Genomic DNA, 17,888 nt, shown 5'->3' with positions numbered 1-17,888 from the left:
TTAGTCGGGCAGCATGGTCGACACGGGCTTGGAGGGCCGAAGGGCCTGTTCCTGTGCTGTACCTTTCTTTGTTCTTTGTTCTTTGATGGGCGCGCTCTTCCCAAAAGGGAACACAGTCCCCGGGCGAGCGGGGACTGGAAACCGTGCTTCCGAGCTCTCCCAGTGCCGAAAAACATGTGACTATGCAAAGTGACTCGCGTTGAATAAGGGGCCTGAATAGGGAACACGCTTTACAAATGGCGCCCCAATCCCAAGTGGCCTCCAAAACGGTTCCCAACCTCCCCCCCCCCCCCCCCCCCCAGCCCGAATACAGTATGGGAGCACCCCCCCCCCCTGCACAACACCCAACACCAACACCGGACAACCCTGGGCCGATCATGCGTGTGCAAAAACTGCCAACTTGGCACCCTGGCAGTGCCCATGCCAGCTGGCAGTGTCAGCTGGGCACCCAAACTTAGCACAAATAATAAGTCTCTGTTTCCTCGCCCGTCTGTTTGCCTCCCCTACGTTGCGGACAAAATCCCATCAGAAGACTCTCGAACGTTGGCACCCCAGCGGTGCCCGAGTCTCTGCCCGCCTGCGTGATATCCCCGGAGGCGGCCTGCTAATTGGGAATGGTGGACGGGCTCCCTCGGCGCGTCGGAGGCCATTCAGAGAGGCGAGCACTGCCAGTGCAGGTGAGGAACTGCGAAGGTGCCTCAAGAGAAGGTCTGGTAAATTGTCACAGCTGCCAGGTCAGTGGAGTTGAGGAACTTCCCCTTCACAGAATGGGCTTACCCCCGGGCATCCACGCCTCAATGCGGGGCGTCCTCCAGCTCGCAATTTCAATTCCCATTGTTCCCCTTGGGTTTATCCAATTTGACAATATTTCATCAAATTTGATATTGTTACGACCCCCTGGGCTCGTGCGAGATCAATTCCGGCCCCACTTGAGTCGCATGCGCAGGGGAGGGGGTCCCTTCCACCTCCGCCATAATGAAGACCATGGCGAAGGCAGAAGAAAAGAGTGCCCCCACGGCACAGGCCCGCCCGCGGATCGGTGGGCCCCGATCGCAGGCCAGGCCACCGTGGGGGCACCCCCACGGGGCCAGATCGACCCACGCTCCCCCTCCCCCCACAGGACCCCTGAGCCCGCCCGCGCCGTCTGCCTCCGCCGGTAAGGTATGTGGTTTAATTCACGCCGGCGGGAGAAGGTTGACAGCGGTGGGATTCCCGCCCCCGTCGAATCTCTGGTGGCGGAGAATTTGGGACACGGCGGGGGCGGGATTCACGCCAGCCCCCGGCGATTCTCCGACCCGGTAGGGGGGTCAGATAATCGCGCTCCAGGTTCGTAAATTCACAATTAATTTTCAATAATCATGGAACAATAATTAATCATGCAGCAAATAATGCTGGTTAACTATTATCTAATTGCTAACCCCCCTCTTTAACTTTCCAACACTCTCTCCACACACACACACGCGACAGATATACAAACACAGAGGGGAAAAGAAGGGGTGTAAAAATAATGATGAAAGAAGAAGTGTAAGAGCCTTTGTTTCGATGGTTGTTTTCCAGTCCACCTTTCCTCAGTCGAGGCTTTCAGTTCGAGGTTTTTGCTTCCAGTCTGTTTTCACTGTAGATTCATCCAGGCCTCAAGGACGTCTCTGCAGGTTCAGAGGTCAGCAGTACATAGGAACATCGGACATTGGAATTAGGAGCAGAAGTCGGCCAATCAGCCCCTCGCGCCTGCCCCGCCGTTCAATCAGATCAGGGCCGATCTCTTCCTGGTCTCAAATCCACCTCCCTACCTCTTCCCCATGTCCCTTTAACCCGTTTTTTAATCAGAAATATATCTGTCTCCTTCTTGAAACCATTTAATAATTCGGACTCCACCGCACTGTGGGGCAGCGAGTTCCACAACTTCACCACCCTCTACGAGAAGTAGTTCCTCCTCATCTCAGTTCTCAATCTACCGCCTCTCAGCCTGTATCTGTGACCTATCGTTCTAGATTGCCCCACAAGGGGGAACATTTGGTCTCCGTTTACTTTATCAATCCCTCTTAGTATTTTATACACCTCGATCAGATCCCCTCTCATCCTTCTAAACTCCAGCGAGTGTGAGCTCAAACTGTTTAATCTCTCCTTAATCTCTTAGTTTCTCCGCCCCCCTCATTGGGGAAGCTCATACTCCCACAGGATTGTGGGATTGTCATTAGTCCCCAGCCAATGGTAAGTAGGCAGGTTATAACAGGAACATTTCTGGAGAAAGAGAGAGATAGACACTCACAGCTGCTCCTCTCAGATCCAGGAACCACTTCCTTCATCCGCTGAAATCCCCTGGCCCCCAGCCAACCAATCGAAACAAATCCCTCTGATCTCTTGGGTGCCAGAAAGTCTGAGTTCTGCTGTTCAACCTTTGGTTCAGCACAGTGGGCTAAATAGCTGGCTTGTAACGCAGAACAATGCCAGCAGCGCGGGTTCAATTCCCGTGCCGGCCTCCCCGAACAGGCGCCGGAATGTGGCGACTAGGGGCTTTGCATAGTAACTTCATTGAAGCCGACTCGTGACACCAAGCGATTATTATTATTGTTCTTCACTTCCGCTGCTCGACTTAAAGGTACATGTCCATTAATCATCCATGGATCAAAAATCATAACCACAAAGTAAATAAAATAGGAAAAGAGGGAATCAATAGGAAGGGTCCTTACAATATAATAATGAGCTACCCTTTGTTGCTGGTGTAGTCAACACTGGTCAGAGGCCACCTCATCTTGTACAGAGAGACAATTTGTCGTAGAGACACCTCAACATCAGGTGCCCTGCATTTGCTCCCAGTCCTTCCTCCAAATTTATCTCCGGGGTGATTCGACCTTATATTTCCATTTTATGCTGCTATTTTGAACTGTAGCAATGGAGTCACTACTTTGCAGAAGGATAGCACAGTTGTAAACTCGAAGAGGATTCTCCGATCGCGGGCCAGGCCACCGTGGGGGCACCCCCCCCCCGAGGGTCAGATCGCCCCCCCGCCACCCCCTCCAGGACCCCGCCCGCGCCGCCAGTCCCGCCGGGAAGAGAGGTGATTTGATTCACGCCGGCGGGGCTGGCATGACGGCAGCGGGACTTCGGCCCATCGCGGGCCGGAGAATTCGGCGGCCGGCCGGGGCGGGATTCACGCCGCCCCACGGTGGCCTGGCCCGCGATGGGGGCCCACCGATCCGCGGGCGGGCCTGTGCCGTGGGGGCGCTCTTTTCCTTCCGCCTTCGCCACGGTCTCCACCATGGCGGAGGCGGAAGAGACCCCCTCCACTGCGCATGCGCGGGGATGCCGTGACCGGCCGCTGACGCTCCCGCGCATGCGCCGCCCGGCAAAGTCAGTTTCGCGCCAGCTGGCGGGGCACCAAAGGCCTTTTTCGCCAGCCGGCGGGCCGGAAATCAGTCCGGCGTGGGCCTAGCCCCTCAAGGTTAGGGCTCGGCCCCTCAAGACGCGGAGAATTCCGCACCTTTGGGGCGGCGCGATGCCGGACTGATTGGCGCCGTTTTTGGCGCCGGTCGCGCGTATCCCGCCGATTGCGGAGAATTCCGCCCCATCTTCTGATCTCGGAGTGCTCCCAGAGCTCTAACTTCATTTTCAGCTGGTGCACCTTCTTTCCTCAAGTTCAAGTGCGAGGTTGTGCTCGATTATCACTGACCCGATGCAGGAAGTGACGTTTTATCCTGGAATTGCCTCAGATCCCAGCACACGCCCCATGGGCAGAATGGCCTCCTTTTTCAGTCATTCTACGTGACTGGGCGGGTTTGAACAAACCCAAGGCACCAATCTCCGGCTGCCCATTGCGATGGGCAATAAAACGCTGAGCGGTGCCCGTATTCCAAGGACTAATGACCAAAAGAAAAAGGCACCTTAAAGCTAAACCTTTTGTATTGTTTCAGGAGGATCAGCTTGAATCCCACGATTCAATGTTGCAAACCATACTGGACGACCTTGACGACCTTCAGATGAACTTTCCAGAAAAAAAAGGGAAAGCGAAAGAGTTTGAGGAGTACAAACTGAAGCAGGAGTACTTTGAATATGAGGTAAGGCCTCCAAATCTGGCTTTTCCCTTTTTTAAAAATTTGCTGAATTCTGCGGTTGTCAAGGTGACAGAAATCGAGCTAGGCCACAGGCTCCACTTTTGGCCACCTTCTGGACAGGCGACAAATGTCGGAATAGAGCTCACTTTATATTACCTGACATCAGTAAAGCCACATCCACTGCGCCATTTTCATTCCTGTGGCACGGTGACACAGTGGGTTAGCACTGCGGCCTCACGGCGCCGAGGTCCCGGGTTCGATCCCGGCTCTGGGTCACCGTCCGTGTGGAGTTTGCACATTCTCCCCGTGTCTGCGTGGGTCTCGCCCCCCCCCCCCCACAACCCAAAGATGTGCAGGGTAGGTGTATTAGCCGCGCTAAATTGCCCCTTAATTGGAAACAAATTATTGGGTACTCTTAAATTTAAAAAATAGGAAAAAAAAGTAAATCTTTTGCTGATTTAAAAAAAAAAAAATCATTCATGGGAGATGGACGTCTCTGACAAGGCTAGCGTTTATTTCACATACCCAATCACAACTTGGATATAACTGAGTGGCTTGCTTGACCATTTGTGTGGTGTGGTGTGTTATGGGCCAGGGTTTAGAGAACCCCAAAGTGTATCATGGAGGTGACCTGACCCACAACTTTTACCAGATTGTGGTATGGGGAGCACACGGCCCACTCTACAGGTGTGGGACAGCAGAAATGGAAAAGTATTTTTTAAAGCAAAACAATGTTTTTTCTATGAACTCAAGTTAACCTTTTTAAAACATGCAGTGAACATCTTAGCAACCATCAATTCAAATACAACCCCCAAAGTAATGCTTATGCTGTCCTTTTAACATCCAGAAGACTTACGAAAGAAACACCTTTTAACAGAAGCACATCAGGTTAAAGTCACTACTGAGAACATTTATAATTCTGAATTCACCAAATGGTCAAGAGATAGTCTTTTCATGGCAGAGAGATCAACAGTACACCTGCTCTGTCTGGCTTCAATACACAATCTCCCGCTACTGTCCTTGATCGGACCTACCCTCGCTCTAGTCATTCTCATATTTCTCACATATGTGTAAAAGGCCTTAGGATTTTCCTTGATCCTACCCGCCAAAGATTGTTCATGCCCTCTCTTAGCTCTCCTAATCCCTTTCTTCAGTTCCCTCCTGGCTATCTTGTATCCCTCCAGCGCCCTGTCTGAACCTTGTTTCCTCAGCCTTACATAAGTATCCTTCTTCCTCTTAACAAGACATTCAACCTCTCTTGTCAACCATGGTTCCCTCACTCGACCATCTCTTCCCTGCCTGACAGGGACATACATATCAATGACACGTAGTATCTGTTCCTTGAACAAGTTCCACATTTCACTTGTGTCCTTCCCTGACAGCTTATGTTCCCAACTTACGCACTTCAATTCTTGTCTGACAACATCGTATTTACCCTTCCCCCAATTGTAAACCTTGCCCTGTTGCACGCACCTATCCCTCTCCATTACTAAAGTGAAAGTCACAGAATTGTGGTCACTATCTCCAAAATACTCCCCCACTAACAAATCTATCACTTGCCCTGGTTCATTACCAAGTACCAAATCCAATATTGCCTCCCCACTGGTCGGACAATCTACATACTGTGTTAGAAAAGCTTCCTGGACACACTGCACACACACCACCCCATCCAAACTATTTGATCTAAAGAGTTTCCACTCAATATTTGGGAAATTAAAGTCACCCATGACTACTACCCTGTGACTTCTGCACCTTTCCAAAATCTGTTTCCCAATCTGTTCCTCCACATCTCTACTGCTACTGGGGGGCCTAGAGAAAACTCCTAACAAGGTGACTGCTCCTTTCCTATTTCTGACTTCAACCCATACTACCTCAGTAGGCAGATACTCCTCGAACTGCCTTTCGACAGCTGTTATACTATCTCTAATTAACAATGCCACCCCCACCTCTTTTACCACCCTCCCTAATCTTATTGAAACATCTATAACCAGGGACCTCCAACAACCATTTCTGCCCCTCTTCTAACCAAGTTTCCGTGATGGCCACCACATCGTAGTCCCAAGTACCGATCCATGCCTTAAGTTCACCCACCTTATTCCTGATGCTTCTTGCGTTGAAGTATACACACTTCAACCCATCTCCGTGCCTGCAAGTACTCTCCTTTGTCAGTGTTCCCTTCCCCACTGCCTCACTACACGCTTTGGCGTCCTGAATATCGGCTACCTTAGTTGCTGGACTACAAATCCGGTTCCCATTCCCCTGCCAAATTAGTTTAAACCCCCCCGAAGAGTACTAGAAAACCTCCCTCCCAGGATATTGGTGCCCCTCTGGTTCAGATGCAACCCGTCCTGCTTGTACGTGTCCCACCTTCCCCAGAATGCGCTCCAATTATCCAAATACCTGAAGCCCTCCCTCCTACACCATTCCTGCAGCCACGTGTTCAACATCACTCTCTCCCTATTCCTAGCCTCGCTATCACGTGGCACCGGCAACAAACCAGAGATGACAACTCTGTCTGTCCTGGCTTTTAACTTCCAGTCTAACTCCCTAAACTTGTCTATTACCGCCACACCCCTTTTCCTACCTACGTCGTTGGTACCAATGTGCACCACAACTTCTGGCTGCTCCCCCTCCCCCTTAAGGATCCTGAAGACACGATCCGAGACATCCCTATGAGACTTAACGAGTGTGAGTAACCGCTACCCCCGTGAGTCTCGCCGAATACGAGCTCCTCCGATAGGGGACGACATGCCGGGATTGATTCCATATAAAGTCGGCCAAGGATGGAACGGACAGGACAAACCTCTGAAGTATATTGTAAATACCTTTACGTTACAATAAACCAACATTTTGAGGACTACGTTGCAGAAATATGGGCGGGCAAATCCTTTATTTTCGTATTTTCAATGTGAACCTTTAAATCTGTTTTTATATCTTATAACCTTTGCTGAAGTCAACAAGGTGTTTTTTTTACAACAATTCAGCTTTTTCTCCCGGATTTATCGATTTAACTAAATTTAAACCCACTAGCTGCTGAGGCGGGATTTGTACACATGTTTTGAGGTCTGAGCATTAGTCGTCCTGTGACATAAACCATCCAATTCTATTCCATGTGTCACATTAAGGGGAGGCGGTGCGTAGTGGTTTTGTCACTAGGCTAGTAATCCAGCGGCCCAGAGTAATTCTCGGGTTCGAATCCTGCAATGGCAGATGGTGAAACTTGAATTCGATAAAAAATCTGGAATTAAAAGTCTAACGATGGCCATGAGACCAGTGTCGATTGTCGCAAAAACCCATCTGGTTCACTCATGTCCTTTAGGGAAGGAAATCTGTCCTTACACGTGACTCCAGTTCCACACAGTGATACAGTTGACTCTTTTATTTAATAAATTTAGAGTACCCAATTCATTTTTTCCAATTAAGGGGCAATTTAGCGCGGCCAATCCACCTACCCTGCACATCTTTGGGTTGTGGGGCGAAACCCACGCAGACGCGGGGAGAATGTGCAAACTCCACATGGACAGTGACCCAGAGCCGGGATCGAACCCGGGACCTCGGCGCCGTGAGGCCGCGGCGCTAACCCACTGCGCCACCGTGCCGCCCTGATACGGTTGACTCTTATCTGCCCCCTCGGATCCATCCGCCATTTTTGCGCGGGGCGGCCTGGGGGAGGACGGCCCCCGCGCATGCGCTAGTTGGCGCCGGCCCAACTGCGCATGCGCAGGGACCCAAGGCGCCGCGTCTTGTACGCCGCGCCGAGGCCCCGCCCCCGTAAATCGCGCGACGCCCCTGCTAGCCCCACGGAGGGGGGAGAATGGGGGTCTGGGAACGGGCGCCGACGCCGGGGTAAAACACTCCGGTTTTTACCCCAGACTGGAAGTCCCGCCCATTATCTCCAAATATGCAGATGATACAAAGATGGGTGGGAGGGTGAGCTGTGCGGAGGATGCAGAGATGGTTCAGCGGGATTTGGACAGGCTGAGGGAGTGGGCACGCGCATGGCAGATGCAGTAAAATGTGGACAAATGTGAGGTTATCCACTTTGGTAGTAAAAATAGGGATTATTAATTGAATGGGTGTAAATTGACAGAGGTGGATACTCAGCGAGAGCTCGCCGTCCTCATGCATCAGTCGCTGAAAGTAAGCGCGCAGGTACAGCAGGCAGTAAAGAAGGCAAATGGTATGTTGGCCTTCATAGCGAGAGGATTTGAGTTTAGGAATAGGGATGTTTCACTGCAATTGTATCGGGCATTGGTGAGGCCACACCTGGAGGAGTGTGTGTAGTTTTGGGGTCCTTATCTGAGGAAGGATGTTGCTATGGAGGGAGTGCAGTGAAGGTTTACCAGACTGATTCCTGGGATGGCGGGACTGTCATATGAGGAGAGACTAAGTCGGTTAGGATTGTATTCATTGGGGTTTAGAAGAGTGAGAGGGGATCTCATAGAAACTTATAAAATTCTGACAGGATTGGACAGGGTAGATTCAGAAAGAATGTTCCCGATGGTGGGGGAGTCCAGAACTAGGGGTCACAGTTTGAGGATAAGGGGTAAAACTTTTAGGACTGAGGTGAGGAGAAATTTCTTCACCCAGAGAGCGGTGAATCGGTGGAATTCGCTACCACAGAAAGTAGTTGAGGCCAAAACGTTGTGTGATTTCAAGAAGGAATTAGATTTAGCTCTTGGGGCTAAAGGAATCGGGAGGGAAGGCGGGATCGGGGTAATGAACTTGATGATCAGCTATGATCATAATGGATGGGGAAGCAGGCTCGAAGGACCGAATGGCCTCCTCCTGATCCTATTTTCTATTTTTCCATGTTTTCCTGGGAGGGAAGAAAGCAGACAGGAAATTTAATGGAGAAGTTTAAAATCATGAGGGGGCTGGATGGAGTAGACTGGGAGAAACCGTTCCTGCTCGGAAAGGGATGGAGATCGAGAGGGCGACAGATTTAAAGTGATTTGAAAAAGAAGTAAATGTGATGTGAGAGAAAACTCTTTCACCCAGCGAGTGGTTTGGGTCTGGAACTCACTGTCTGCAAGCGTGGTGGAGGCAGCTTCAATCGAGGCGTTCCAGAGGGTATTGGATGATTATTTGAATAGAAATGATGTGCGGGAGTGGCAATGGCGTTGTCATAATGCCCATTTGTAGGGCTAGTGTAGACACGATGGACTGAATGTCCTTCTTCTACACAGTAACAATTCTGCATGTCCATTTCCTCTATAACGTAGAGTCACATGTTCCACCACTGAGCTATTACTCCACGTTTCCTCAATAATCTAGAGGTTAAACCGATTAATAATAATAATCTTTATTAGTGTCACAAGTAGGCTTACATTAACACGGCAATGAAGTTACTGTGAAAATCCCCTCGTCGCCACATTCCTGCGCCTGTTCGGGTACACAAAGGGAGAATTCAGAATGTCCTATTCACCTAACAGCACGTCTTTCGGGACTTGTGGGAGGAAACCGGAGCAAACCCACGCAGACACTGGGGAGAACGTGCAGACTCCGCACAGACAGAGACCCAAGCCCGGAATCAAACCCAGGACCCTGGCGCTGTGAAGCAGCAGTGCTAACCACCGTGCGACCGTGCCGCCCAAGTTAGTTAATACGACGTCTTGATTTATCTCACCTGCCTTCTCTTGCCTTTTTTTACCTGCTGTAACTATGGCATTCAATAAGGTTGCCCTTCTTCCTTTGGCTATCAATATTCTAGTGCTCAGAGTCGCCAGGTATCAAATGATACCACCACAAGGTTCAACCGGCGATCGATCAAAGAGTCAAACACCAGTTAGTTAGTTCAAGGTCAAGGGGACTTTATTTACACACAATTAATCATGCAGCATAAACACTACGAGTTAAACTACACCTAACAACCATGACAACCTGTACTTAACTTCAGGCACCCGGCTTAGGTCAGAGGAACAGTGGCCGCTGTCCGATTCTGGGCCTATCGGGTCTGGAGAAGTAACTGCTGCTCAGCTGGGCTCATCCGTCTGGTTAGCGGGCGTTGAACTTGAACTTGCTTCTGGTGGGGCTGCGATTGGAGGTGGACGTTGCCGGAGCGCAAGGTCCAAGAGAGACCGAACGCACGGCGGTCTCTCTTTATCCTTGGGGCGCTCTTTTGGGCGGGCCTTCAGTTTGGACCCCACTAATTGGGTAATTCTCGATCACTGTATTCGATTTGAGCCAATAAAGGGGGCGGGTGCCTTGATGGCCGGGCGTGTCCTAAGCGGTCACTGACCCTGTTGTTGATGCTTCCTGAGTACAGGGAGTGACGCCAAAATGTCTGGGATTGTATCGGTTACTCGAGTATCAATCCTTTGTCTTACGGAGATGGGCCATCAAATGCTATTCGGTTGGGGATTTCCATACCGTCTAGATTCCTCACTCGCAAATATACATTCAGGCTCTGGGCCTGCCTGAACTTTGCATTGTCCATTTTTCCCACTATGCTTTGCGACCGTCCATGTTTCTTATTGTAAGTGGCCGTCCCAGATGGCTACACCTACTTTCTAACCAGCCTGGGCAATATACTGCACTGTGGGCCTCGGGCCTCTCCACCTGGGTGTCTCAGTCCAGCAACTTAGCTCTTTTTGTCTTTTTACCCTTTGCAGAAATGTCGAATTGAAACGTACGTCAACCTGTTGAAAGTTAAGCTGAACGAAGGCACAGACGACCTGGACATGCTGGAGGCCCACCTGTACGGTATCATCGAAGGGGAAGGCAGCAACTTGAAAAAATCTCACTCCAGCCCTTCCCTCAATCTGGAACAGGCACCGGTGGTGAAGGTGAAGCGGAATGTGTCGGAGCGGAGAACGTACCGGAAGATCATTCCAAGCAGACATCGAAAATTAGTCTGAAAAGAATTGGAAACCAATATTTAAAGGTCAAATATTTGCTGTTAAAGAAATTGCGTGGGGCTGTGAAAATGTGCCTCACAACTGAATATGAAGGAAGTCCTAAAAGAGAAATAGTCTGGAAAAGAAATTCGTCAAGATATCAGGGAACAACTTGGGAGGGCAAGACCTTTATTTTTGTATTTTCGACGTGAACTTTGAATTTATTTTTTTTGTATCTTATAGCGTTTATTGAAGCCCCCCCAGCTTTTTATGTGGTCTCCTAGCTCAGTCGCTAGTCAGTGTGAGATGCTCTTTCCTGTTGTACGACTGCTGAGGTTCCCAAGCGCACATCAACCAAAAAACAGATCTGCTGTAGGTGGAGAGCTTTGAGAGACTTCGGGTGAGACAAAGTAGGATGTGTGGAGGTTGGCGTGGAGCGTAAACATTGGCTGTCAGTTCTATGTTAATTGGACTTGGAGACATTGGCTCAGGTTTGATCGTGATGTTCTCCAAGTTAGATGCTCCAGGCTTATCCATAAGGAGGGCTAATGTGGGTGGCACGGTGGCGCAGTGGTTAGCACTGCTGCCTCACGGCGCCGAGGACCCGGGTTCGATCCTGGCCCCCGGGTCACCGTCCGTGTGGAGTTTGCACATTCTCCCCGTGTCTGCGTGGGTCTCACCCCCGAGCTGTGAGCATGTTATTAAGCAACGCATAGAGCCTGTTTACTTGGAGATTGTTGCAGCTTTCAGTAATTCAGCAGTTCCGCTTTGAGACACTTGTCTTTTAACAGCAGCTGGGCAATACAGATACCACAGCTCAGGCAATTGTCAATCCGCAGCCTGGTTTCCATTTTGTTGACTCCGATGGAAATAAGAAGAGGTGGAAAATGGCGTTCAAGTTGCACAAATTCAAAATGGCCCCCCCTCCCCCCCCCCCCCCCCCCTCCCCAGTAAATGGTGTACGTCTGGGACCACAACTTTCCACAATGACCGAGGAAGAGGAACTGAAGGCACTGTTGCTACGTTTGCAGATGATACAAAGATCTGCAGAGGGACAGGTAGTATTGAGGAAGCAGGGGGGCTGCAGAAGGACTTGGACAGGCTAGCAGAGCGGGCAAAGAAGTGGCAGGTGGAATACAAGGTGGAAAAGTGTGAGCTTGGGCACTTTGGAAGGAGGAATTTAGGCGTAGACTATTTTCGAAATGGGAAAATGCTTAGGAAATCAGAAGCTCAAAGGGAGGCCTTAGAACATGGAACATAGAAAAATACAGCTCAGAACAGGCCCTTCGGCCCACGATGTTGTGCCGAACCTTTGTCCTAGATTAAGAACAAATTAATCTACACGCCGATTTGTTCAAGATTCTCTTCAGGTTAATGTGCAGGTTCAGTCGGCAGTTAGGAAGGCAAATGCAATGTTAGCATTCATGTCAAAAGGGCTAGAATACAAGACCAGGGATGCACTTCTGAGGCTGTACAAGGCTCTGGTCAGACCCCATTTGGAGTACGGTGAGCAGTTTTGGGCCCCGTATCTAAGGAAGGATGTGCTGGCCTTGGAAAGGGTCCAGAGGAGGTTCACAAGGATGATTCCCTGGAATGAAGAGCTTGTCGTATGAGGAACGGTTGAGGACTCTGAGTCTGTATTCTTTGGAGTTTAGAAGGATGAGGGGGGGATCTTATTGAAACTTACAGGATACTGCGAGGCCTGGCTAGAGTGGACGTGGAGAGGGTGTTTCCACTTGTAGGAAAAACTAGAAGCAGAGGACACAAACTCAGATTGAAGAGACGATCCTTTGAAACAGAGATGAGGAGGGATTTCTTCAGCCAGAGGGTGGTGAATCTGTGGAACTCTTTGCCGCAGAAGGCTGTGGAGGCCAAATCACTGAGTGTCTTTAAGACAGAGATAGATAGGTTCTTGATTAATAAGGGGATCAGGGGTTATGGGGAGAAGACAGGAGAATGGGGATGAGAAAAATATCAGCCTTGATTGAATGGCGGAGCAGACTTGATGGGCCGAGTGGCTGAATTCTGATCCGATGTCTTATGGTCGTATGGTCTATATTTCTGTCCTCTCTGTTCTCCCCTCTTGAAGCATTGGTTTCCCGCTGGGGACCAGTAGCAGGGAGCATTGTGGTCCATATGATTCCATTACTCAATGAACCACCTGGGAATGAGTGTGTGTGTTTCTTTTTTAAAAAGGTAAAGAACACACAGACAACAAGGGATGGAGAGAATTAATCATTCACCTCCGCAGTGTTAGAGTTTCTGGGTATCAAAGAGAATTGGTCAGATTCTCAAGCCGTGATAGCGTTCGGATCAATGCTTAAATGTCTTCATGAGTCGACCCAGGGACCTTTGTGCTGCTGACTTCAATTCTGCTATGCTGATTGACAATGAATGAATGAAATGAATGAAAATGGCTTATTGTCACAAGTAGGCTTCAAATGAAGTTACTGTGAAAAGCCCCTCGTCGCCACATTCCGGCGCCTGTTCGGGGAGGCTGTTACGGGAATCGAACCGTGTTGCTGGCCTGCCTTGGTCTGCTTTCACAGCCAGCGATTCTCGCTCTCTCAGTAGAATGCAGCACCTTCCCCGTCAAAGCCAAAATCTGCTTTTGCCCTGAATGAAACGTCCAGCGTTAGCAAAGGCGACTTGTGTTCCAGATCCGTTCGAGCTGGGGTGCTGGTATCTCCCAACTAACTAGGATCTGTGAGGGTTAGTGCCTCATCCCCCCAGCTCTGCAAACCGAGCGAGAGGCGTGGACTTCAGCTGGTGCGTCTGCTATAGACGAGCTACTAGTGTCACCCACACAGTGAGGATACGAAAGGTTCCCTCCCTGAATTGTTGCCAATGGAGGAAGCTTGCTGAGTTCAGGCTGCTACGAGTCAAATGACTCATACTGCTGCTTTTATATAGATCCCAGACTGGCTGACAGATGGTCGGCATATGCTTATCCTCAGTTTATTTCTCCGTTTGCACTTTTTCCAGCTGTTTTTCTTCAGCCTTCAGGTTTGCGTTTTTTGTTGTTGTTGATGGAACGATTTGGATGAAATTCCAACGGGATTGAGTCTCGGGTCTGGACCCAATTTTCGTACAGGATAATAATCCTGGATCGAATTCGAAATCAGCGGCAAACACAATTCCAGGAGAGCCCAGAAACGGGATTTGCATTCCTACTGGGGATAGAGAAAAATCCCGGGAACGCCGAAGCCCCCGGCAGGTTTTTTGCAAGTGGAGACAGAAAGCAGACCAAAATTTCAGGTCAGTAAGAAGCCTTACACCACCAGCCAGGTTAAAGTCCAACAGGTTTGTTTCGAATCACTGGCTTGTGGAGCGCTGCTCCTTCCTCAGGTGAATGAAGAGGTGGGTTCCAGAAACATATATATAGACAAATTCAAAGATGCCAGACGATACTATGAATGCGAGCATTTGCAGGTGATTAAGACTTTACAGATCCAGAGAGATCTCTGGAACCTACCTCTTCATTCAGCTGAGGAAGGAGCAGCGCTCCGAAAGCTAGTGATTTGAAGCAAACCTGTTGGACTTTAACCTGGTGTTGTAAGACTTCTTACTGTGCTCACCCCAGTCCAATGCCTGCGTCTCCACATCAACATTTCAGGTGGCGGCAACTCCCGAGTAGAATGGCTCAATCCCGATGAAGGGTGTTACCCAAAAGAATGATGTACCTTTTATTCCCCGTCAGATATTCCCCAATCCTGCATCAGAATTTCCTGCTTCTAGTTCAACTGGTATACCACCTAGTGCCAGCTCCATTAAATTGCTCAATTTCACCTCCAGCCCCCACAACCCTCCGAGATCTCCGCAGTCCTCCAATTCTTGCCTGTTGAGCATCCTCCATTTTAAATGCTCCATCATTGGCAGCCGTGCCTTCAGCTTCCCCCACCCCCCCCCCCCCCCACACACAAGCTCTGGTATTCCCCACTACCCCTCTCCGCCTTCGATACCTCGCATTCCTCCTTTAAGACATAAGAACTAGGAGCAGGAGTCGGCCATCTGGCCCCTCGAGCCTGCTCCGCTATTTAATGAGATCATGGCTGATCTTTGTGGACTCAGCTCCACTCTCCGGCCTGTACACCATATCCCCGAATCCCTTTATTCTTTAGAAAGGCATCTATCTTTTTCTTAAAAACGTATAAAGAAGGAGGCTCAACTGCTTCACTGGGCAAGGAATTCCATAGATTCACAACCCTTTGGGTGAAGAGGTTCCTCCTAAACTCAGTCCTAAATCTGCTTCCCCTTATTTTGAGGCTGTGCCCCCCAGTTCTGCTTTCCCCGACCAGTGGAAACAACCTGCCCGCATCTATCCTATCTATTCCCTTCATAATTTTATATGTTTCTATAAGATCCTTCTAAACTCCAATGAGTACAGTCCCAGTCTACTCAACCTCTCGTCATAATCTAATCCCCTCAACTCTGGGATCAACCTAGTGAATCTCCTCTGCACTCCCTCCAGTGCCAATATGTCCTTTCTCAGGTAAGGAGACCAAAACTGAACACAATACTCCAGATGTGGCCTCACCAACACCTTATACAATTGCAGCATAACCTCACTAGTCTTGAACTCCATCCCTCTAGCAATGAAGGACAAAATTCCATTTGCCTTCTTAATCACCTGTTGCACCTGCACACCAACTTTTTGCGACTCGCGCACTAGCACACCCAGGTCTCTCTGCACAGCAGCATGTTTTAACATCTTACCGTTTAAATAATAATCCATTCTGCTGTTATTCCTCCCAAAATGGATAGCCTCACACGTGGCAACATTGAATTCCATCTGCCAGACCCTAGCCCATTCACTCCATTAGAAGCGCTGTAGAAATACAAGTGGTTGCCCGTGACGAAATTGCCAATGCTCAAAATGTAAGTGCAAGAGAGGTGAATATTACAGAAAAGTACTGTCGGTAAATAATAACTGTAAAGGCTCATAAACTGTACATGATCGAGGCTACTGTCACATTTTCAGAACAGAGGAACGATGAAGTCTTACTGTGATGGCGTGGTTGCTAATTTAGTGCGTGGTGTCAACATAATTCTGAAGAGGAGAATGGTACATTTAAACTGATATGCGTCTTGTGCGATTCTCTTCAAATTATGCCCCTGATTGACCCACCAGTGCCTCACCCCGGTTTTGAACCACTATTCTCATTGTTCACTCAATGAGAATGTTCAAGTGCGCAGGTGACATTTTCAGTTTTGAATCTAGTGCTATGTAGTGTGGGACCCTACACTGAACCTAGTCCCTGCACTGGGCATTAGTCACAGAATCTCCCCAGTGGCCACTGACCCAGACCCACTCCCTAACCTTATCCCCCTAAGTCTGGACATTAATGGGGCAATTTTAGCACGGCCAATCCACCTATCTTTGGACTGCGGAGGAAACCGGAGCACCCGGAGGAAACCCACGCAGACACGGGGAGAACGCGCAGACTCCGCACAGGCAGTGACCCGAGGCCGGAATCCACAGCGCTGTGAGGTAGCAGTGCTAAACACTGTGTCATCCAAGGCGGGAATTGAACCCGGGGCCCGGCACTGTGAGGCAGCAGTGCTAACCACTGTGCCGCTGGCCAAATGGTTCTTGGCTGGCTTCAGCAACTCTGCCAGCCTGCACGATATCTAGATTGGGATTGCCTATCGGACTCTCTTCATGCCACAGTTATCATCTGTCCAAATCATTGGGAAGCGAGGATTAATGGTTTCGGAGACTGTCGGTTTTTCTTTGCACCTCAGATTGCTCCATTCCTGCTGCTAACAGATTCCAAGACGGTTTCTTCTTATCGGTCCTCGGTGAGTTCAAGAAGGTTGTTTAATTTGAGCTTTGCTGCTGGCTGGCTTTCTGAATTCTACATGTTCTTTTCATAAGATGACACGATGCCAGCATTGTCTCTCCAACTGGACCACTGAGTGCCTTTCGCGAGCCAAGAGCCAACATTTCACACACCCAGCCGTACACTATGTTGAAAATCCATCGGCAATTCTGAGCACAACCCTGTAGCTTTCTCTGAAGCACAATGAAGCTGGAGCTCCGGGTAGCTGGATGCATTCGGCTTTACAATCCAGTATTGCATCTGGATAATTGTGGGCGGGGAAAAGAAGAAAACCGCAATTTTTACAGTGCCTGTTTGTTCATTTGGGATTCAGTTCCTTGAATTCCAGCAGGGGTTGTGCACGAGGAATATGCAGGTCATTTTCACCATTTCATGCCAAAGTGAGCATTTACCTGTGTGCTCCTGTTGCCTGCTCAGGGTAATGGAAGCAGAGTCCTGACCTATCCGGCAACCTATGAGGGGCAGCGCTGTAGCATAGTGGTCAGCACAATTGCTTCACAGCTCCAGGGTCCCAGGTTCGATTCCCGGCTTGGGTCACTGACTGTGCGGAGTCTGCACGTTCTCCCCCGTGTGTGCGTGGGTTTCCTCTGGGTGCTCCGGTTTCCTCCCACAGTCCAAAGACGTGCAGGTTAGGTGGATTGGCAGTGCAAAATTGCCGTTAGTGTTGGGTGGGGTTACTGGGTTATGGGGATAGGGTGGAAGTGTGGGCTTGGGTTGGGTGCTCTTTCCAAGAGCCGGTGCAGACTCGATGGGCCGAATGGCCTCCTTCTGCACTGTAAATTCTATGAAACCCTAACGACGGAGCGATAAAACAAGTGAGAATAAAGCGAGCAAAGGGTAGGAAAGGAATAGCTGCAGAAATGCAGCGCCATAAGCCATGATTACTTCCTCCCGCTTTGTATATTCCAAAATGGTAGCAAAATGCTCCCGGCTCCAGTCGGGAAATACAAACATATGCACATACGAATTGGGAACAAGTGTAGGCCACTCGGCCCTCGGGCTTCAATACGAATTTGGCTGTTCTGATTGTAACCTCAACTCCACATTCTTGCCGGCCCCCAATAACCTTTCACCTCCCTCGTTAGTCAAGAATCTTTCCAGCTCGCTCGGCCTTCAAAATAATCAGACTCTGCTTTCACTGAGAGAAAAATGGT

The 17,888-nt window shown here is 49.7% G+C and overlaps 1 protein-coding gene across 1 annotated transcript in view; it reads left to right on the top strand.

The window, feature by feature from the left end:
• LOC140397023 (uncharacterized) overlaps positions 1–17,339 on the top strand; it is a 135,908-nt gene extending 118,569 nt beyond the window's left edge. Inside the window, exons 15-16 of the mRNA XM_072486066.1 lie at positions 3,912–4,055; positions 10,667–17,339. Of these exons, the coding sequence (XP_072342167.1) occupies positions 3,912–4,055; positions 10,667–10,912 (390 nt within the window). The 3' untranslated portion in view covers positions 10,913–17,339. The remainder of the gene's footprint in view (positions 1–3,911; positions 4,056–10,666) is intronic.
• Positions 17,340–17,888: the final 549 nt, after the last annotated feature.

The sequence above is a fragment of the Scyliorhinus torazame genome, chromosome 20 (assembly GCF_047496885.1).
Source record: "Scyliorhinus torazame isolate Kashiwa2021f chromosome 20, sScyTor2.1, whole genome shotgun sequence".
NCBI lineage: Eukaryota > Metazoa > Chordata > Chondrichthyes > Carcharhiniformes > Scyliorhinidae > Scyliorhinus > Scyliorhinus torazame.
The sequence above is the reverse complement of the archived record's forward strand: the minus strand, read 5'-3'. Positions and strand labels throughout refer to the sequence as shown.